This window comes from Wickerhamomyces anomalus (genome assembly GCF_001661255.1).
Source record: "Wickerhamomyces anomalus NRRL Y-366-8 unplaced genomic scaffold WICANscaffold_5, whole genome shotgun sequence".
In the NCBI taxonomy this organism is placed as follows: Eukaryota; Fungi; Ascomycota; class Saccharomycetes; order Phaffomycetales; family Wickerhamomycetaceae; genus Hansenula; species Hansenula anomala.
Window position 1 is genome coordinate 1162448 of NW_017567114.1, and position 21327 is coordinate 1183774.

The window sequence follows — 21327 nt, forward strand, 5'->3', positions numbered from 1 at the left end:
GCTTTTAGCTTCTATTTCAAACCTCTTGTGATTCTATTGGTCTCTTGCGTATTATCTGAAACGGATCATTGATGTAGTTTGGTCTTGAATCTTGCTTGAAGTTTTCTGTTCCTGGCCTATTGTTCCAAGCTGGTACCGGCTTTAAACCAATACAGTACGCTCGGCAACCAACTATAGCCTGAAGCACCAATCATTATCATGATAGGACCTCTAATGCCAGGTTTAAGTCAAAGAGTATATTTATGTAATAAATGATCCTAGGTAAAGTTGATTATAGATTTGTCTCCGTATACATTTCACTTTGATTTCGCCTTTCAAGAGCATAGCCAAATTCAAAGATCACCGTACTATAATTATTAGTCCCCGAAAAAAAAGGTGAGCAGCCGAGAGAACCTCAGGCACACGACGACATCAACTAAAAAACAATTTTACGTTGTAACTTGTTCCATCATAAATAATAGACCAAGGCTTATCGTGTCAACAATAACTGGCTGCTTACAGATCCCAGAGTCCTCAGCGATCTCTGACTTCACTCACTTTACGCATCAGAGAAGATTATACAGGTGCAAGACATTTACATGAGACAAAACTTCAAACAAATTACCTTGAATCTTGATCTCACATAAAGCCATATATACCATTCAAATTAACGTGATATTCAACTTTTGATAGCAGGGTATGATCTGGAGAAGGATGTTATTCAGAAAAACAAGGTTGCTCGTCATATTATCTGTGATAATACTAGCAAATTTAGGGTTATTATCCATTTTGAACTATGATAAGGAAAGAATACTTGCACTAACAAGTTTGAAATCAGTGTTGAGAACCTCAACAGATCTGAAGAATGAAGATTTAGACTTTGAATTTGTGAAGAACAACTTCTTAGGTACAGAGATCGTTTCAAAATATTACATACCCGATTACTTATACAATTCAAAATCCAAAACATACAATCATGACCCAAGATTGACATCTGGTATCTATTTGAACCATATAACCTCAGAATTTAAAAAGCATAATGATCTTGCCAACGTGAAAGTTCCCTTCAGCTGGTATGATTGGACAGACTTAAGCAAAGACCTAAATAAGTTGATCAACTTGCCCCAAAAATTCAAACCTGATTGCTCATATGTTTGCACAAATTACTTCAATAAACAACTTCAAAAAGAGCTGGAAGAGAAGATAAAAGGAACATTTGAAGAAAAAGAAGCGATAGACCCAAACAATGATGGCAAAGTCAATAAAAATGGGAGAAAAAGGAAGTCAACAAGGTATCAAATGCAAAAATATTCATATTGCCGAGATGATAACTCTGAAAACCAACCAGGTTTTAGAATCTTCAAAAACCATTTAAAGTCAAGGCCAGATGTGAAGGCATTGCAATCTAAATCATATCTATACAGTGAAGCGTCAGCGCCAGTCTCACTGGTGTTTCTAACCAAAAATGGGAACTTACAGATTGAAGTCTTGACCAATGAAGAAAGTGAAAACAAACAAGACTATGGTTTGTTGAAAAACAAAATGATACAAAATTATGCTGATTCATTCAGGGCCAATAATCCAAAAGAAGAAGTCTATGTTGATTCACGAATTGAATTGGGTGAGTTATTTGAAACGATAGGAAATATTGATCCAGTCTCTACGCCACTATCATTAAAAACATACCAACTTGATCTCAACCATTCACAGTTTGAATTTGACGGACCTCAATACCTAAACTCTTCGCCAACTTCTTCCCTTTCGAAACATCAAACCAACTTCCAAAACTCTATCAAAAATTCATTACAAACAAAAGAACTTTTGGTACCAAAATATTTCGAAGAAGTTTTATTAAGTCGTACAAGGGCAAGTCTTCAAGGTGGTCATTTTGATTGGAGATTTTTCTCTGGTGATGTACCACTAGATCAAAGACAATCTATCCTTTCAAGATTATTACAAAACTGGTTCAAATTAACAACTAATGCTGGTCTTCATAGTTGGATTGCCCATGGTAATTTATTAGCATATAGTTTCAATGGGTTGAATTTTCCTTGGGATGACGATATTGATGTCCAAATGCCTTTCAATGACTTGGCCAAGTTTGCAGAACGTTATAATGGAAGTTTGATTGTTGAAGATCCTGAAGAAGGGTTTGGTCGTTATTTTATTGATGTCACCTCTTCATTGACTCATAGATTGAAAGGAAATGGTAATAATCATATTGATGCCAGATTTATTGATGTTGATACTGGGCTGTTCATTGATATTACTGGACTGGCTGTTTCTGCATCTGATACTTCTCAAAGATTTCAAAATCGTTATGAAAAAATGATTCGAAAAGGAGAAGCGGTTGAATATTCTGACCCTAACTACTATGAAGGTATCTATGAAGATATAAGTAGGGATGATATGAGAAAATTGGCCAAAGAAAACTTGGTTCTATACAAACAATTGAGGCAATTTGAAAGAGAAAACTCTCGAAGTCGTGGGAACTTATTGAAAGATAAATCATCTGAAGAACGTTATGACATCAACTACAAACTTCAAACATACAACTGTCGTAATGATCATTTTGTCTCCTTCGATGAACTGTCACCTTTGAAAAGAAGTTTTTTTGAAAAAATCCCAATTTTTGTTCCAAATAATGTTTCAGCTATATTGTTGGATGAGTATAAACCTCAGAGGAAGCTGAGTGCTGAACATAGCGGATTCTGCTATTTACCTCAAATAAGGCTATGGGTACCAAGGAAGACTGTTGCTAATATTGTTCGTAATGAAGATAAAATGGCAAACTTGAACCTATTGACTCAAAATGACATTGAAAAATTACTCGAAGATGAATCCATTTTTGCTGAATATTTCAAGACTTTTGATGCAACATTAGTAAGGGAAAAGGAAAAAGAAATCATTAATGATGAATCTATTGAACAAAAAGATCAATTGTTGTCAAAGCTGGTTCTTGGAAAGAGATTTCCAAGCTTGAGAAAAGATGTTCATATGCTTAGATTGGAGAATAAAGTTGCTGAGAAGTTCAATATTAAATTCAGTAAAGAAGATATTAGTGATCAAATAATATCGCAACTACGTTCAGAGTATTCAAAAACAGTTGATTATAATATTCTTGGTGCAGGCTCACCACAAGATATCAATTTCAACAACTATGGTCAACTTTACAAAGATATGTTGAAGAAAGCTCAAGACGAAAACTATGAACCTGATTTTGAAATGAAGAAGGAAGAATTACAACAAGCTTTATACCGTGCAAGAAATAATATTGAACGTGAGCAGAAACAAAAGCTACTAGATCAGCTGTTAGATACTGAAATTAAAGAGAAGTTTGACAGCAACATACCCAAACCTCCATTATTACAAAAAGGGCAAGTTCAAGGTGTTGAAAGGCCAAATAATAGACCTATGGATGAAGAAGATGATCCTGGTGTTGTTAACGATGCCCAAAATGATGAAAAATCTCCAATGGCACAAGAAGTTAATCAACTTCCAAGGTTGGATGTTGAAGTTGATGAGCAAAAGGAGGCCGAAAAACTAAAACAGTTTGAAGCAATTCATGGAGAAATGATATCATAATATTTATACTTTATTTATTAAATAAAATGAGTCATGAATGTATAGTAGTTTTCAAATTCTCTATTAAAGTTCAACTTCTCTATACAATAACCCTTCATTCCCTTTACCTAATGCACCCAACACATCCACGCTTTTGTTTGTCAAATCTATTGAATTATAGCCCACAAGACCTTTAGTACCCAAGAATTGAACAATTGAACTAGTCCCTCCAAATAGCACATCATCTTCAACACCTGATCTGTTACAGAAAAGTATTGTAGCTTTGTCCTCATAATAGTATGGTTTCATCATATGGTTCATGAATGGGAAAAACCTCAGAAGCCAATAATTCAAATTGTTGTAATCTGGTTCTTTTAATTGTTCAAACTCTTTCAGTTCCTCGAAATTTTCAATCTTATCCCCATTTGTATCTATTTGATATTCACCTTTAATTTCCTCAATTTGTGCTTTGAATTTTCCAGCTAGTTTTAATTTTTCGTCTTTGGAAAGTTCTTCATTAATACTTGGGCTTTTAGAATGCAGCCATGCCATTGGACAAATCACCAATTTAACGTCATTTTCCAAACAATGACTTGAAAATTCAAATTTGTTAAATGGTGCTTTAAATTTATAAGGATTCAAATCCATACAAATCCCAATACTGGCTTTGATTCCATTGATTTCAAAAGTCTTGAAGCCCTCACCTTCAGAAGCACCAAACTGATCATCGGCATCATATAGAAATGACTTGTTGTAATTATGAATGATTTCACCATTTGGATTGATCACTATTGCAGAATTGAAGGTTGTCTGTCCTTGTGATTCAGGATATCCTAAAACAGTGAAACAATTCAACCTTTGGGAAGTCTCTTGGGCCCAAGAAATTGAAGGACCAGGTTTGGAAGTTTTCTCTAGATAAGGTGATAGTGTTTGAGCATCTGGGAATTTGTAACCTGTAAATGCAAATTCTGGTAAAACTAGTAAATCGATTGGTTTGTTTGAGGGGAGTTTTGAGAGTATGGTGTCTGCTCTGTGAATGTTTTCTTCAAGTTTATGAATCACTGGGTTTAGCTGAAGGAGTGCAACTCTTAATTTGGACATCTTTTGGGTGTGTTGTTTGATTCTTTTTTGAATGAAACTAGTTGGATGGTAATGCTCTTCTCGGGTTTACTTTCATTGAATTCAATTTCGCGAATCTACTATAAACATTTCAGCGACAAAAGTTCAAAATATCAACACAATTAAATAAAAAAAGTCATAATAAACAAAATCAGATAAAAATTAAACAAATCCCTTATTTTTTACCAACACTAACTTTTTTCCAGTGTTCAACTTCCCTGTAGGCTCTCTCCAATTCAGCTTTCAATTTTTCGTTAGAAGCAGTCAATTCAGCAACAGCTTGATCTGTTAATAATTTTTCTAGGGTCCATTTTTCAATATTATTGTTTTCATTTTCTTTTAATCTTTTAATGTATTCAATAGCTCTTTGTAAAATTTGAGATTTATTTGAATCTTGAGTTGGTAATAAACTAGCCAATTCTTTGATACCAGTATTGATATTTTCACGTCTACGTCTTTCAACTTCCTTATGGTTATCTTTTCTTATTCTGTGCCATTCTTCAGTACCAGCTAAAGGTTTTTCAGAGCTTTGATGAAGTATTTGAGTAGTTGGTTGTGAAGGGGTACTTTGATGACTAGAAGCTGTAGGCGATTGTTGAGTATGTGTTGCTTGTTCATGATGTTGTTGCTCTTGTGGTGTACTTTCCTCTTGAGATGGGTGTCTTAAGGCGTTATAACTTGTTAGTTGTTCACTCAATTGAGCGTGTTCAGCATCTTCTTGAGCACTCTTTGCAGCATTTTCGTTGGACTCAGAAGCATTCTCGGCAGCATTATCATTTTGTTGACCGGTACCTTCTTCGCCTTGTTCGAAAGAGGCAGATTGATGTGATAAAAGTTCAGAATCTATGTTGTGACTATCATGGTCCTCACCATCTGTTTCCTTTTCTTGAGCTTTACCACTATTGTTGTCGTACTTCAAAGCAGCTTCAGCAACAGATGACTCCTTTGTCTTGTATTTCTTAGAATCTTGTTGGTCAATGTCCTCACCAGCTCTTTTGTTGACTTGCATTTTGTTGTTGTTGTTGTTGTGCTGAAAGTAAACAAGGAATCGTGATATCCACGTGAATTTCGCCGCTTTTTATAATTTTTTTCTCCCGCTCAGTTCCGAGGCGAAAAAAATCAGGTGAGTTGCCCCTCGGAATGGAAATTACCCTCCCGGAAGTGTGCGCGACCTCAAAAAATCATGTGACGCGGAAATTGACGCCGGAAACGGCTGTTCGCGACTTGTTTATTAAAAAAAATTGTCGAACAAACCCCCTTTGGCTTTACATAACAACAACGTCAAGGTTAGGTTTCTGGTGCTGGGTATCAAGTATTCATCAAGCTGGATTTAGACGGTATTTCAAAAGGCACCCTCACAAATTTAGTCATAGCTATTATTTGCTGAAAGAGTAACAACGGTTGCATCCACAGGAAAGTTTATTTCGAGGTTTTACCATTGAATCACTTGCTATATTAAAAACATCAATACAATTCAATCATGTCTTCACTGCCGAACTCTAATAATAAGAGAGCTGTCTCACAAGAAGCTAATGGCTCACCAAACTCTTCGGCTGCCGGTGCAAAAGAAGCTAAAGACAAAGCTGATAGATTAGCAAAGAGACAAAAAATCACACTATCTTGTACAGAATGCAGAAGAAGAAAAATCAAGTGTGATCATAAGAAACCAGTTTGTGAAAATTGTATCAAGAAAAATTTACAAGAACAATGTACTTATTCAACTTCGCCTTGGATTCAAATTATATCAAGTGAAAATCAAATTTATGAGGAAATTGAATCTTTGAAAAGAGAAAATGATTTATTAATGAAAAATATCGCGTTGTTGAAAGAACAATGTGGTAAACTAAATGTTGATTCCAATTCATTGTTAAGTTCAAATAGTGCAGGTGAATTAAGCAGTGGTAGTACTGCTTCACCAATATCAAATTCTCAATTGACTCCATCATCAACAACGTCATCCGCACAATCTACAGCTCAATCAAAAGAAGATACAATTGCCAAACAACTATCAAACTTATTACTCAAATCTATCGTTGGTAGAATTCGCTCACAAGATGTTCAGTTGATTAATATTCCACCAAAGTATAATTCCCCATTAACTCCAATGTTAACTTTGAAAATCAATAATGACAAAAATTATAAATCAATCTTCTTGAATCAATTGTTGATCAACTATTTACCAAATTTTCAAATGATTGAATATCATATCAATTATTTTTTCAAGTCAAATTTCCACAAAAACTTGCAAATTATAAGTCAATCTCAAATCATGGAAACTTTTCATAGAATTTTCAACCAACATTCAAATAAAATTGAAATTGATTCCAAAAGAGAAATTCAAGATTTTTTACAATTGGCAATCATTTTAACGATTTTGAAAATCACTTCAGTTTATAAAGATACACCATTTAATGATCCAGAAAATAAATTGATTTTATACATTGATGCAGCTTTGGGATTTGGTGAATTGATTACAAGATCTTCAATTCCTGCTTTGCAAGCTGTTATTTTGTTGAACTCTTATAGATTGTTTGTTGAAGATATGAATGAAATTGATTTATATTTCTTGATTCAACTATGTCAAGACTTTGCCATTGCTATCGGTTTACATAAAAACATTGATGTTTTGTATGAGGATAAATCAGTTGAAGAAAGAGAGATGTTGAAGACAATTTGGAATTGTTTGAATGATGAATAATTTATTGTTTTTTGTTTGAATACTTTTTGTGGTTTATGTTTTGGTTTTTGCTCGAGAAAGCAAAGGATTAATGGCCCTTCCTTCACTAATGTTGTAACTTGTTAATAAAACTCTGCTTTTTTAATGTACACCATTTACATCTGTAGCTCGTAAAATGTTTTTCTCTGTCATTATCTCGGGTAAACAAAATTTCTACAGCTCAATATTTACTTTCAATTTAGCCGTGTTGATCCATCTATAAAAAGGTTGAAGAATCTTTGTAATTTCCTTTCCATCATCTAACCTGATCAAAGAGACAAACATGAGGCCAACTCCTTCCTTATTCAGAGTAACAATACAGCAAAGGTATCAACTAGTCAAAGACATCCCAAGTCCCACAATCACTCCAATAGCATGTCAATGTACTTTTCCTGAGTCACATCCGATAAATCATGATAAACCCTTATTGAATACAAAATCACCAACTTATAAACATGTTCTAATACCTACAGATGTTCCAGCTACTGAATGGCCTTCAAAAGTTGAATTGGTTCCGGGATCATTGATCTCTGAATTCACAAGCTTGAAAAGAGAGTCGTTGGATCCAATGTATCCTGTAATGATTTCAAATATTCAAGTTCAAGATCCACAGGGTGATGTGTTGGTGTTTCCTGATAATGAATGGCATGACGTGCCTTATGTGTCTAAATTTATGACTGGTAACTTGACGCCTAATGGTATTCCTCAAAAGGGGATCCAAAACAAGAACCAGTATGTATTTATATGTGGGCATGCTCAAAGAGATATAAGATGTGGTTTGATAGCACCCGAACTTGCAAAAGAATTTGAGCATGTCTTGAGACATGAAAACTTACTTTATGATAAAGCTACAAACCCAGAGGGGGTCAAAGTTGGTATTGTATCTCATGTTGGGGGTCATGCTTATGCTGGTAATGTTCTCTACTTTGATAAAGAGGGTCTAGGTATTTGGTATGGAAGAGTTGAAGTTGGTCATGTTGATCCAATAGTGAAGGAGACTATTTTGGGAAGCAGTATACTTCAGGAACTTTATAGAGGAAGATACTGAACTACATTATAATATTGTACATAGAAATAAAATATTTATTAACATTCTATATTGACATTGTTCTAACTTCGTAAATTTTTTTAGACACCTCTCTTGGTGTTTTGTCCAATTCATTTGCAATTTGAATTTTCAAATCATCACTCAAAGTGTTGAACGTCTCTATTAAATCACCATCAATGACATTTTTCACTGGTTGATAATAGCCTCTAAACATCAAGTTCATACGACCTAACAAGTCTTCCTTGTACGTTCTCATTGCCTTTTCTAAATTATGGAAAAATTTTATATCTGATTTAGTCAATAACGGGATCAATGCACCGATAGTTCCTTGTAGACCCGAATAAATCACAATATCACGACCACCAATTGTAAATGAACCTTTTGAAAATGATGTTGGGATGTCCTCAATATAAAAATTACAAATATTTGATAATTTATAAGGAGCCCCATTCAAAACTTTGTCTTGTGTAATCAAAAAAGTTGAATTTGTATCACTGACTTTTGATGCTTCTTCAGTTGCTCTCAAGACAAACAAATTACCAAATTTGTCACCTCCAATAACAGTATTGTAGTCCAGCAGTTTAATGCTTGTAATATGACGAGGTAGAACATCATCAGCAAATGGTAAAAATTCATTCATGTTTGGCTTGAAAATCAAAAATGTAACAGATTCTCTAATATCACCAATGACAACCCTATTCCCTTGAGACTCGATTCTAACAATTTGAGAGACTGATTCAATTCTTGAATTAGCTTTACTTAACAACTGTTTCAACCCAATATCAACTAAACGCAAATGGTTCCCAACACCAATCAACACTTTACCTTGAAACTCAACAATTGAATAAGCTGCATCAGCGATTTTAGTAGCGTGTTTGAAATTCAAATCGATATCATAAGTATTAATGTAATACTCTGTGGAGCTTTCGACTGTTTTGGAAACTGATACAACAACATATGAGGCATCTTTGGATTGGAAATGAACAACGCCAGATGTAATTATGCGCTCATTAGGTGCTAATTGTTCAGACTTTACCAACTCCAATGATTCATCAAACTTTTCGATAAAGCTAGCTTCCGAAGAGTTCTGTGCAACAATTGTTGATTCTTTGTATCTTAATAAATTTTTTGGTGTGGTTTTAAGTTCAGACGAAGTGATATTGAAATCATGAACCAAATCATCAATAGTGAAAATTATCAAATTTCTTTTGTAAATACCAACAATACCGTCAGTACATTCTTCACTATTGAAAATGAAGCCAAACTTTAGTGGGTTTATCAGCAAAGAGTTGATCTTAAAAGCACCATTTTTAGTTTCATGGACAACCCATGTCTTGTTTGATAAAGCTAAAACAACATTTATACCCGAAACAACAACTTTGCTCAACACAACAGGTTTATTACCTAGATATTTTGTTCTTGTATCTGATAACTGACCAGTTCTCTCATCCAACAAAGTTCTAACGTAAACACCATTCTCTAAACCTATATTGACAAATAGTTGGCCATTCATAGTGCATGTTAAAATATCATTTGGAGCTGAGCTTAAAGCTTGTAAAGATAAAGATTCCAAAGTTGATTTCGGATCAACTGATAGCACTCTGATTGTGGAATCGTCGCAACCAACCACTAAGAAAGGTGATCTTAGTCTTCCTTCAGAAATATCACCTAATGATAGAGAGACAGTTCTTGTATGTAACTCTTTACGTTCACCATATTCAATCAATCTATCCCTTTCATCAACTTCAAAATAAACCAATTCATTATTTGATAAACCAACAGCAATTTGTCGGTTTGTTGAAGAGCTAACTATGATCTTAATCCCTGCTGGGGGAAACCATTCACTAACAACTTGTCCATTTTTGATATTTCTTACACCATTGGAATGAACCTGCGCGATGGAATGAGCTCCAATTTGTTGGACTCCGATTGTTTCTTCATTTAAAGCAAGTCCTGAGTCTGTTATTTCTTCAACACTTTCACCAATCGATAACACTAACGTAGTATCAGTAAATGAAATCACCAAATATCTATCAAATTGGTCCGCTTTGTGAAGTTTTGTAGTCCACACCTTATTAGCAACACCTGGTAAATCACTTTCCACAAGTTCATTGATTGGTAAACCATACTGTAAAACTTTCAATTGTGCAGAATCCTTATAGCCAGATGCTGCATAGATCTTAGTGAAAGCATCATCACTAACCAATTTTGAGTCTAATATTGGGTTTAAAGATTCTTGAATATCCACTAATAACAAATTTTCCAACTCCTCTGTTCTTTCAAATGTTAGTTCCTCAATAGGTTCATCACTTGAGGAGGTAAATGGATTTTCATTTCCTAGTTTTTCAAATTGATAAAAGGCTTTAGAACTATATTGAGTATCAGCATACATAAACCCTGAACGTAAAATAATTAATGAAGTGGTTAGAGGTATAGTATCAAAATAACTAATAGCGATAGAACCATCTTCTAATAGTTCAACTTTGAAAAGATCACCATTATTCGATTGGACAATGAAAAAGAATTGATTTTTCATTTTATGCAGCACCCCTGACACTATAAACACATTTGCTTGATCATTTTTCAACTTGGGTATATTGATTGAAACTTTTTCACCTTCTAACCCTCTATAAGATATCATATTTTGAGAGCAAATCAAAACCCCAGAAGGACCATCATTACCACCTGGTACTTGTAATAACAAGTTTGAAGTCGGACTGATTTTCTCAGAGTTTTTCCGAACAACATGGTTTAAACCAAGGTCTAGTTCATAATATGTCAAGTATTTTTCATATTCCGTCACTTCATTATATTCATAATCGGAATAATCAATCTCTATAGTGGCAAACAATGGATTTTCATAACCAACATCTAGCCCAACTGTATTTATTGTCAATATTTTAGATCTGTTTGCTTCTAAAGGCGATGATATCGTTAAATTATTTTCCAAATCTCTATTCAGCACATAACAAAGTTTATTCTTCTCCACTGCAGTTGCCAAAATAGCTCTACCTTTGGGGTCAACTGCCAACTCTTGTCCTGGTGAAAGTCTCCTTATACCACTTTTATGATATGGTTCATTGAATAATGCATTGAATTGACCATTAGGTAAATCTAATTCCAATATTGATAAATTACCAGAGTCCGAAGTTACAGCCAAATAATCTTTTCCTGCACCAGCAATTTTGAAATTTGCCACACTTCTGATAATTCCAAATATTTGAGTAGTTAGCACGTTGACCAATTTCCCCGTATCAACATCAGGTTTATAAACAGTTAAAGAGTTTGAAGTAGCTGTTATGATTTCTTGAGACTTCTTCCCGCTGAAATTACCAACACATGAGTTAATGGATGCACTTTGCTTCTGAAGAGTTAGATTGTAGAGACAAATGGATGCGTCTAGTGACATTCTTACTCCAATATGAGCTTCTTGCTTCTGAAGCGCTGTGTTGATTCGTTAAACTCTACCATTTCAATTTCTGGTTTGTAGATTTTCTTTGATTTTGGCACTTTTTCCCAGAACGCATTCGCGAAATTGTGTATAGGAGGGTAAATTGGGCTACTTTTTTTTTGAACTGCGCACAGGCTGGAGCCTAGGGGGACCCTTGGGCTTAGGCAGGAGACCCTGGCCAGGTCTCTCCCTAGAGATTAGTTGGGTCCCAGGCGGCTCCAGTTGGTCACCGAGCCCAAACAAAGACGAGCGCGTGGCCCCACACTCCAAAAAATTGGGCATTCTAAACTTTCTGATGTCGATGAAGACTTTTCGCCTTTCTCTCTTCTTTTACACAACAACAACTAGCAAAGTGTTCAATTGATTGTTAAATATTCATCTTTTTGGCTGTTGTTGATCATATCTTTCAATTTGTTTACAAAAAAATGAGTGATCCTGCTGATGTTATCGATGCTCAAGATGCTGTCTTTGAGATTTATGTTCGTATGAATGAAGAACATGAAAAGGATTATTGTTTCAATGTTGGTATAAATGATACTTTCGAGTCATTATTTAAGATCTTTGATTCTTTGAAGATCAGTTTAAGACCAAATATCTTTCATGAACAAAGACCAATTGGGTTCAAAGTTTCTGACTCTCCAGGTTATTTAACTGATAATGGTGGTTTGTTATTCAGTTATAATGCTGATAAATTCACTAAAAATGTCAAGTTAACTGACAAGATTAGTGATCATTGTTGGCCAGGACATTTGGTGTTGCCAATTTGGAGAGAAGATTATTTCACACATTATGCAATCATTTCTTTAATACTCGTTTGGTTATACACTGATTTACCAGATTTCATTAGTCCAACACCAGGTATTTGTTTAACAAATCAAATCAGTAGAGCTTTGGCTCGTGTTGCTGTTCGTTTTGATTATCCCCAATTAGCTGCAGATTTAATCACTGAAACTACACCAAACTCAACTTCCAAAACTGCACAAATTATCTTCTTTATCTTCCATATTGTGAAGAGTTTGATGATTTACCTTGTTTTATACAGTGGGTTATTCAATCCATACTGTTTAAACCCAATTAAAATGCACAAAATTGCTTCTAATGACAAGTTGGATGAAAAGAAGAAACTTGAATTGATTTCATTAGGTTGGACCGGCACAAGAAAAGCCACTTTGGATGAATACAAAGAGTTTTACAGAGAATATAAAATCAAAGAAGTTGGTGGTATTGTCAAAGCTAGTAAGATGGGATTATTTGAAAAATTAAAAGAACCAGGTGTTAATTTAAAATTTGGTGAAGGTTTCCAATCAGACTTGTCAAATAAAACTACATTAAAAGATTTAGAAGCCAATCCTGAAAAATTCATTTTGAACTTTGATTGGTTTGCATTAGTTGGTGAAAACTATGAAAATTATTTAGCCACTGAATCAACTGATAAAGCTCAAGATGTCAAGAATTTCAGAAGATATGGTCCATTAGTTGCAAGTGATCGTATCAAGAAAATTGTTGAAGGTAGAAAAGATAAACCAGAATTACTCAAATTAGCTGAAGGTAAATCATGATCCAATGAATGGATTTGAGTATTATACACTAGAAGAATGTTGTATGTTTTTGTAATTCTAATGGGTTTTTATTTCAATAAAGAAGGACCGTTCATTCGTTAAATTCAATATATTATACATCTGGACTTTAAAATCAACCATGTAGCTTCGTAATATTTCTAGAGTCCATTTTGAATATAATATGTAGTGCAATTAGGTGAAAAAAACTCTCAATAAAGCAATAAACTTTATTATAATACAGCAGTATGACTATGGTGATGATCAAGCTCATCATCATGAAACAAAAATGACATATAAAAAAGCAGCAACAAAAACATCAAAGACAAAATAAAAACCAATAATTAACTAGTCATGCTAAAGTTGACAGCCTAATACTTGAGAATGATGTACAACGCGTGCAAAATACCTGGAATGAAACCTGTTTGAAAAAGTTAGTAAACGTTTGTATACTGATTGATTGAAACAAAGACATACCCAAAATTGTGAAGATGATATTCAAGAATAATGGAGTTGTACAACCAACTTCTAAGAATACACCTAATGGTGGGAAGATGATAGCAGCAATGATTTTAATGATATCTGAACAAGTGAAAGCCATTTTGTAATATAGTTGTTATTTAATTAATAGTTTGTAGTAGCTGGTGTTACAATATTAAAAGAGGATCCATTGACACTTTATATACATTTTCAACTCTTGTCAGTTTGCTACTGTTTGATCCAAGATAAAGATCAGCTAATTATAACGAACGATTGCTTTAAAGTTCATGCCCTTGACAGCAAAATGAAATTTCATCAACATGAGCACACTAAACCAAGAACAATAAGCAGTGCCTCACGCTTGTGGTCTCAGACCATGATTGATTTCAAAGAAGACCTACGCCTCTACAGCCCATGAGAGCATTTACACATTCAAATTGACCTTTATATAACTCGATTCATGATGTCTATTCCTATAGCCTGAAGAGGCTGATCCATACTACATTTTTTTATGACACGCTCGATGAGCATGTTAAGAGCAACAAAGCGGATTAAAAATTCTGTAATGTTGCTAATAAAAACAGTTTTTGCATTGCTTTAAAGTTTTTGCTCTTTGCAAGGGCTGGAAAACTGACTCTTTTTTATGGTTTTCAGGTACAATAATTCTTTTCCTTCACCTTCTTTACATACTTTTCAGCCGTTGATATCACGATTCTATTGCTCCACCTTTTGCATGTTTAAATAATTTTAAACCTGTCCAAGATATAACACACCAAAGCCAAGCAGCAACAGGTATCAATAATATTGCATGCGTGTAATAGTTTGAGATTGGGAAGTCACTGTTTTGGGGGTTTGGTATACTCCATAGTTCAAACAATGAACCAGTAGATACAATAAAGATAAACCAAGTAGATATCAATAGGATATAACCATTTCGTACTTCTGCTTCAGGATTCCCAGATCTAAGCTTATGCTTGAGGCTTCTTGGTTTGATCAATGGCAATGGTACTTCTGCTTCATCTACCGTTGATGTCATTTTTCATTGACATCAGCTATAGAAGATGTCAAAGAGTTTGAAAAATGTGAACTTTAGGATAAAAATCAAAACATTCGCGAATTCATTTTGTATTTCTCTAGACTACCCTTTTAGGAAATAAAAACGTCACTTCTTCTATTATACATAACAAGCCTTGATTATATATTCACAAGTTTAGTCAATGCAATCATTGATCCGTCTTCAACTTTTGTACCTGAGGGTATTTTAACTTGTCCATCGAAAAACTCTTTAGCATTACTGACACCTTCCAAATTTTTAGCATCTTGACTAAATGAATATTCAACATCATTCCATTTCCCAATAACTAATAACAAATTTGATTCTTTTGAAGTATCAATAGATCCAATCTCTTTTAGCTCAACATCCTTATGATGATGGAAATAATCACCACTATTCACATAAATACTCTGTGAATAACCATCTGGATAACTAGATCCTGTAAAGATTGATGTAAAAGTCTTTGCAATTCTGACATGATAACCATATGAAGATTTGGCACCAACTTGATCTTGATAAGCTTCTAATGGTGAAACAACTTTCTTGGTCTCTGTATCAACTGTAACTCTAACATTTGTTGGAACTTGTTGTCCTGATAATTCTAGATATTTATCGTACCCAATATTAACATATTTTGTATTCTTTAATGGTTGAGATTTTTTATTCTTGGTTAATGGTTTAGAGGATTTACCCATTGTTACAGTCAGCCCTTCACGATATTTAGATTCAACTTCATCACTCATGAATGGTAATGTTGTTAGTTTAGGAAAAGTTTTAGCATATTGGAAATTTTTGAAAAATTTTGTTTTGAATAAAGTTTTCGTTAGATATGGTGGTGTAACGAAATATTGTAAAATAGTTGCAATTAACATAGCATCTTCACTAACTTGATTTTTCAATTCTGCTTCTTTTTTAGCATTAGAATCTATATCATCAAACTTTATCTTCTTTTTAGCGTTTTTATCTAGAGCATCATCTAAATTGACTATTGGTTCAACTTCTTGTAATGAATCCATTATCACTATTTCTCCAACATTATATATAGTGGCGACTTTAGCAATTTGATACAATATCCCTGTAGCTTGTTGTAAATTTTTAGCATTGGATCTACTTATGATACTAGTTGGGATGCATAACGTGTAGTTGATTGTCTTTGGAGAAATTTTTTGCTTCTTTTCAGTATTCTCTTCTTGTTGACTTCTTTTCTGGGCACAAAAAAAGTTAGTATGTAAATTTAGTATACTCTATTTTCAGTGATCTTACCTTTGGAGCCATTTTGTTTTGGTTTATATTCTGGTAGTTTTAGATCAAGTTGGTTTAATGAGTAGAATTCTGCTTAACAGAGATATATGCAAAAAAAAAATTTGATGGGTTTGAAGCCCCGTTCGCGATGCGATGCACTTCCACCCTTGGCCGATAAAGGAACAACACTACAAATTCAAATTAAATAATACATGTTCTAAATGCTGTTAATGCTTTTATCAATCGAGTTCATCTTGAAGTATTCTCGGAGTTCTGGTTCCCTTCAGGTTTGTAAACCGTCAATCGGTTTTTCCAGAACGATTTTTCACCTTTATGTGTCATTGGCTGAATAGCTATAGGATCATCTTCATCTTCTTCATTCTCCTCAACTGCCTTCATCCTGATTGAATATTCATTATCACTCTCTTTTTTTAGTTTATACTGAGCTCCCAAAAACAAATCTTTAGCAACAATCTCTCTTGTTCTTCCCAAGGATTCAATATCTCCAACTCGGTCTAATGTTTCATCCAACAAAGCTTGGAATCCAGGTTGAGATTCAATCTCCAGGAAACCTCTCATCATTGGAACAGAATCAGCTCTAACAAATGAATTGGAAGAATCAATTGTGAAAATATTCAAATTATCATAAGCTTGAATATAATCATTTCTTGTCATGATTTGTCTTGCTCTCCATAATGGTAGTTCAGGTAATTTGTGATCTTCTTTAGGGCCATGTTTTGCCAAATCTTGATGATACATTTCCACCAAAGTCTTCATCAATAACATAGCTGATGTGGAAAATTTACCACTTTCATTAACATCATCATCCATATCTTCACCCAAGAGCCCACATTGGTTTAAAAACCATGTTTTTTCTCTATCAATCAATTTATGAGATGCCCTAATCATATCAACTTGTTTAGAAACTTCAGCAAGATGCTGTGGTCTACCACCAATAAGTTCATAAACTTGATTAGCAATAGTCATATCTACATTTTCATTGAAATACCTTTTTCTTGAAACTGATAAGGCTTGGATTGCTTGGTCTCTATTAAAATCACGAACATTTATGACTTCTAATCTTGTACCTAGTTTCTTTAAACGTTCATATAGCCAATAATCATCAGAGTTGAAAATCATCGTTACCAATCCAGCACCACTGAGAGATTCTGCCTTTTGTTGCAATAATTCAACAAGCTTCACACCTTCTTCATCATCTTTGATTAAATGAGTGTTGTTGATTATTATAACCATCGGTTTCCCATATTTCTTAACTCTTCTCACAGCAACTTCTTCCAGCTTGTTAAAAGCACGCTCAATATCTAGTAAAGCTGTAGTATCCCTAGGTCCCCTAATAGAAAACAACGAGCCGATATAGTCTTCATGATACTCAAATTTCAAAGCTTTACCTAATCTTATTCTAAAGATTTCAGGATCCGAATGAGCATCAATAAAAGTACAGTTGAAGCTATCAACTTTTTTAATAGCATTCAAAATCATTGAGCTTTTACCACAACCTTTCTCACCAGTGATCAGGAAATATCTACCAACCAAATTACCTGCAATTATATCATCCAATAATTTTTGTTCAGGTCTTTCAACCCAATCACCTTCAATCTTTGTTGTTCTTTTATGCATGGTTAATTCAAATGCAGCGTCTCCTTTCTCAAACGCCTTGGACATCTTGTCAATAACATGAACATTGTAAAATTTGTGATAAGAAACACCAGCAAGACCAAGAACTAATAATGAAGCAAATGTTATACCTGATGTTTCACCACATTTGGTCAAGAATGATTTGAACCTTTCCCAGGCCTTATTCTTATCATCATGTTCGTATCCAGTATATTCATCATGGTCTTTATCCTTGTTATTGTCATTGTTGTTGTTATTGTTGTTATTGTTGCCATTAGATCCATTCTTATCACCACCATCACCATCACCATTCGACGAGCTCTTGGTCTCTTTATCACTGACCGTGTAATGCTCCACATCCTCACTCAGCTTGAATCCATCAGACCCAGCAGGAATTAGGATCTTTGGCTTCTTTTTGGCTCTCTTCTCCTTTTCAGCCTTTTCAACTTTCTTCTTGAGTTCATCGTTATCCAGTTCTTCTAGAATGCTGTCAATTGGTAGCAATGGATTGATCCTCAGTGGCTTTGATGTGGAAAAGACCCTGGCACAAATGCGATTCCTTGGAGCAAATGCCCTTAGCGCAGCTCTGCCAACGTTCATTGATTGCGTCTAGAGCCAAAGAGTATCAATTGGCAAGGATTTGACTTTAAAGTTGTTGATGTTCCTTGAGCGTTTCAGTGTGGCCGTGGCCAGCCTTGATGTTTTTTGAAAACAAACGTTTATCAGATTTAAGGAACATTGAAAAGACACAAACGAAAATTGTCTTCTAGGTTCAAACGATAACTCATTGTTCTTGGAGTGGAACGTAGGAACTATGCTTGTGGTACCCAGAACGTACCTTCTCTCGCTATTGTCCTTGATCTTGGTGAGTCTACTGTGTTTTTTGTGCCATTTTGCGGGCTTTATGGTAATGAGTGGTTTGAACTAACAAGTCCTTCAAGAACAATATTCCACCAAGTTTGTGGGTGCTGATAGACTTTATCTTTGATATAAGTACTTTTTGGTTGAGGGTAAGTATATCATGTAGCTGATTTGTGGGAATAGGGCATTAACATTGTGTCTAGAAAGCTATACAGATATGGAGAAGAAAGAATCCAATAAATGTTGCAAAGCAAAACCTACTCAAAGCTGAAACTTATGAAGAATGGCAAGTAGGTGCTTATTATATTGATAGATTGACTGGATCAGATCTATGGAGACATAACTTTACAAGCACAAAGTACGACTATAGGTTGATATCAGAGAGATTGAAAGCTTTACAAGAAGCTAGAGAAAGTAATGACATTCCACAACTGCTGAAATTGTTTAGAACAGGTGGGTTTTTAAGAAATTTTGGTGGGATTTCAAATAAAGAGTTATTTAATAGGGCTTATGCTGGTACAAAGACCCTAATAGAAGATTATATAAGTGAAATATTGCATTGTCTACACTACTTAGATGAGGCAGACATAATGGAGCATGAAATGTCCTCAAATCAATTAAAACTTGACTTTTTCCATGATGCAAGACAAGCTTTCGGATCTACTGCATTGATCTTACAAGGAGGCTCTTTATTTGGACTATGTCATTTAGGTGTTGTTAAAGCATTATACTTCAAAGGTCTTTTACCAAGAATAATATCAGGAAGTGCTGTTGGAGCTGTCGTTGCATCTTTGATATGTTCATTGACAAATGATGAGCTTGCTGATATTCTACTCACTATCACTGAACATCTTGGAAACATTGATAGATTGAATCATGATGTTGATGAAAGATATGGTTCAGTTATTGAAAACGTTATAACGAAGGGATATTCACAAGATATTCTCATTTTTATGAAATACGTTAAGGATTTGATTGGTGATATGACATTTGAAGAAGCTTATCTCAAGACTGAAAAAATTTTAAATATTATTGTTCATCCTACTGACAAAAATATTCCATCATTATTGAATTATGTCACTGCACCAAATACCGTTATATGGTCTGCAGTCTATGCTTCAATTGGAACTGGCATTCTTTCAGACAACGTTATGCTCTATGAAAAAGATTTGAATAATAATATTGTTCCAAGAGAATACACAGATAAAGAGTTCACATTTCTCACTCCACAAAAGGCCAATGAAAGAGGTAACCCAGAAAGTCCATATACAAGAGTGACGGAGCTTTTCAATGTTAATAATTTTATTGTTTCATTGGCAAGACCATATTTGGCTCCGCTAATCGTTAATGACATTAAACATAAATCTGGTTGGAAACCTAAAAGGGTTCTCCAAAGATTATTAGGTTTAGAACTTCAGCATAGGGTTGAGCTTATGGATAGAGCTGGTATATTGTTTAATTTTGTGAAAAGGATGGCTGTTGATGAAAAAACTCCAAAGAATTCAAGCGATATTACTATTGTTCCGGAACTTCGAACATTAGTTAAGGACTTTGGGAGAGTTTTTGATGTTCATAGAACTATGGAGAATATTCCATATTGGATTTTGGTTGGTGAGAGAAGTCTGTGGCCAGTATTGCCAATCCTGTGGACAAGGTGTGCTGTTGAGTTTACATTGGATGATTTATACAATAGAAGAAGAAGACACAGATAGGTGATTATTATTATTATCTGAAAAACAACTTGGTGGTTTCCCTATTTATGAAATACAAATACTCTTTCTCTGAAACAACTAATGATTCGAATGGAATTGTACCTTTTGATATTGTAAGCGTACCAGTAATATCTTTTGCTCTACCAGTTTCTAGTGGTCTTAGTCCCATCACTATATTGGAACGATGAATCAATCTAACGATAAAGTCTAATGTTTTGAATTCAGGAAGGTTTTGATTTCCTTGACTAGCTTCAATCAATTCTTTATCTGCGCTGGTAATGACAAAAATACCCTTTGCTAATTTGTTCAATTTGTTGATTTGATTCAACAATTGGATTGTAGAGATGCTAGTGGCAGATAACAAGAATTCTATACCTTCAATCAAAATTATCTTCTTTGTATTTTGATATCCTTGAATTTGAGTAGCGATTTGATCAAATAATTTACCAATAGATTCAGGTGTACTAATTTCTTGAAATAAATCTGTAAATAGATCAATGAAATGGAATTGCTTATTATCATTGAGTTCAATACCGTTTCTTTTCAAGTCCTTTTCATAATAGTCATAGTCATGTAAGAACGATATCACAACAGTATCAGCTCTGATTTGTCTATGTTGATCCTTTTCATGATTTATAACACAAGTTCCATATAATGAGTTTTCTATAAGTAAATTGACTAGCCAACTTGGAGAAGTACCTTGAGTGTGCGTTATTGTCCCAAACAAAGGTTCTGAGGTGAAAACCTTTTCTGGGATGATGGAGTTATCTATGAATAAGTTAAGATCTTGCTTTTGAGCCATCCTTGAGTTGCTTAACAATTATTTTGATCAAGTTGAAACTAATTAATCAAGCTCATCTCTCTTTTTTTCCCTATGGACATTTCGCGAATTGATTCTGCAATTCCTTGA

General features: G+C 34.3%; 13 protein-coding genes across 13 annotated transcripts; 5 read left to right on the plus strand and 8 right to left on the minus strand.

Annotated features, from left to right (window-relative positions):
- Positions 1-693: 693 nt before the first annotated feature.
- Positions 694-3564, plus strand: MNN14 (Mnn14p; the record flags this gene model as incomplete). Its single annotated transcript, XM_019185081.1, has 1 exon — positions 694-3564. The coding sequence occupies one exon, from the start codon at positions 694-696 to the stop codon at positions 3562-3564; it is 2871 nt and encodes a 956-aa protein (XP_019037597.1).
- Positions 3565-3627: 63 nt separating this feature from the next.
- NTA1 (amidase) lies at positions 3628-4644 on the minus strand (the record flags this gene model as incomplete). Its single annotated transcript, XM_019183757.1, has 1 exon — positions 3628-4644. The coding sequence occupies one exon, from the start codon at positions 4642-4644 to the stop codon at positions 3628-3630; it is 1017 nt and encodes a 338-aa protein (XP_019037598.1).
- A 193-nt stretch (positions 4645-4837) lies between these two features.
- CBF1 (Cbf1p) lies at positions 4838-5170 on the minus strand (the record flags this gene model as incomplete). Its single annotated transcript, XM_019182134.1, has 1 exon — positions 4838-5170. A coding segment is annotated over one exon (333 nt), but the record flags the coding sequence as incomplete, so codon positions are not given.
- A 733-nt stretch (positions 5171-5903) lies between these two features.
- On the plus strand, positions 5904-7538 carry WICANDRAFT_96069 (uncharacterized protein). Its single transcript, XM_019186511.1, has one exon. It carries the CDS (start codon positions 6143-6145, stop codon positions 7358-7360), a length of 1218 nt encoding a protein of 405 aa, XP_019037600.1. The 5' UTR covers positions 5904-6142; the 3' UTR covers positions 7361-7538.
- A 231-nt stretch (positions 7539-7769) lies between these two features.
- On the plus strand, positions 7770-8417 carry WICANDRAFT_15670 (sucrase/ferredoxin-like domain-containing protein; the record flags this gene model as incomplete). The annotated part of the gene is made up of 1 exon (XM_019180652.1): positions 7770-8417. A coding segment is annotated over one exon (648 nt), but the record flags the coding sequence as incomplete, so codon positions are not given.
- A 46-nt stretch (positions 8418-8463) lies between these two features.
- RSE1 (U2 snRNP complex subunit RSE1) lies at positions 8464-11885 on the minus strand. Its single transcript, XM_019182795.1, has one exon. The coding sequence runs from the start codon at positions 11833-11835 to the stop codon at positions 8473-8475; it is 3363 nt and encodes a 1120-aa protein (XP_019037602.1). The 5' UTR covers positions 11836-11885; the 3' UTR covers positions 8464-8472.
- Positions 11886-12302: 417 nt separating this feature from the next.
- GSF2 (Gsf2p) lies at positions 12303-13436 on the plus strand (the record flags this gene model as incomplete). The annotated part of the gene is made up of 1 exon (XM_019185082.1): positions 12303-13436. The coding sequence occupies one exon, from the start codon at positions 12303-12305 to the stop codon at positions 13434-13436; it is 1134 nt and encodes a 377-aa protein (XP_019037603.1).
- A 368-nt stretch (positions 13437-13804) lies between these two features.
- On the minus strand, positions 13805-14034 carry WICANDRAFT_34143 (YqaE/Pmp3 family membrane protein; the record flags this gene model as incomplete). Its single annotated transcript, XM_019182153.1, has 2 exons — positions 13805-13854; positions 13911-14034. The coding sequence occupies 2 exons, from the start codon at positions 14032-14034 to the stop codon at positions 13805-13807; spliced, it is 174 nt and encodes a 57-aa protein (XP_019037604.1).
- Positions 14035-14619: 585 nt separating this feature from the next.
- On the minus strand, positions 14620-14949 carry WICANDRAFT_33891 (PIG-Y family protein; the record flags this gene model as incomplete). Its single annotated transcript, XM_019182124.1, has 1 exon — positions 14620-14949. The coding sequence occupies one exon, from the start codon at positions 14947-14949 to the stop codon at positions 14620-14622; it is 330 nt and encodes a 109-aa protein (XP_019037605.1).
- Positions 14950-15107: 158 nt separating this feature from the next.
- On the minus strand, positions 15108-16145 carry UPA2 (putative methyltransferase; the record flags this gene model as incomplete). Its single annotated transcript, XM_019182089.1, has 2 exons — positions 15108-15911; positions 15990-16145. Coding segments are annotated over 2 exons (960 nt in total), but the record flags the coding sequence as incomplete, so codon positions are not given.
- Positions 16146-16458: 313 nt separating this feature from the next.
- On the minus strand, positions 16459-18736 carry WICANDRAFT_101621 (ATP-binding protein; the record flags this gene model as incomplete). The annotated part of the gene is made up of 3 exons (XM_019180327.1): positions 16459-18075; positions 18292-18331; positions 18720-18736. The coding sequence occupies 3 exons, from the start codon at positions 18734-18736 to the stop codon at positions 16459-16461; spliced, it is 1674 nt and encodes a 557-aa protein (XP_019037607.1).
- Positions 18659-20417, plus strand: TGL3 (bifunctional triglyceride lipase/lysophosphatidylethanolamine acyltransferase; the record flags this gene model as incomplete). Its single annotated transcript, XM_019185083.1, has 3 exons — positions 18659-18709; positions 18786-18854; positions 18921-20417. 3 exons carry the CDS (start codon positions 18659-18661, stop codon positions 20415-20417), a joined length of 1617 nt encoding a protein of 538 aa, XP_019037608.1.
- A 13-nt stretch (positions 20418-20430) lies between these two features.
- ELP6 (Elongator subunit ELP6) lies at positions 20431-21219 on the minus strand (the record flags this gene model as incomplete). The annotated part of the gene is made up of 1 exon (XM_019183758.1): positions 20431-21219. One exon carries the CDS (start codon positions 21217-21219, stop codon positions 20431-20433), a length of 789 nt encoding a protein of 262 aa, XP_019037609.1.
- Between the last annotated feature and the right edge of the window lie 108 nt (positions 21220-21327).

Excerpts from the sequence above, each read along its gene's own strand:
- WICANDRAFT_96069 (XM_019186511.1), top strand. The coding sequence starts at position 6,143 with ATGTCTTCACTGCCGAACTCTAATAATAAGAGAGCTGTCTCACAAGAA.
- RSE1 (XM_019182795.1), bottom strand. The coding sequence starts at position 11,835 with ATGTCACTAGACGCATCCATTTGTCTCTACAATCTAACTCTTCAGAAG.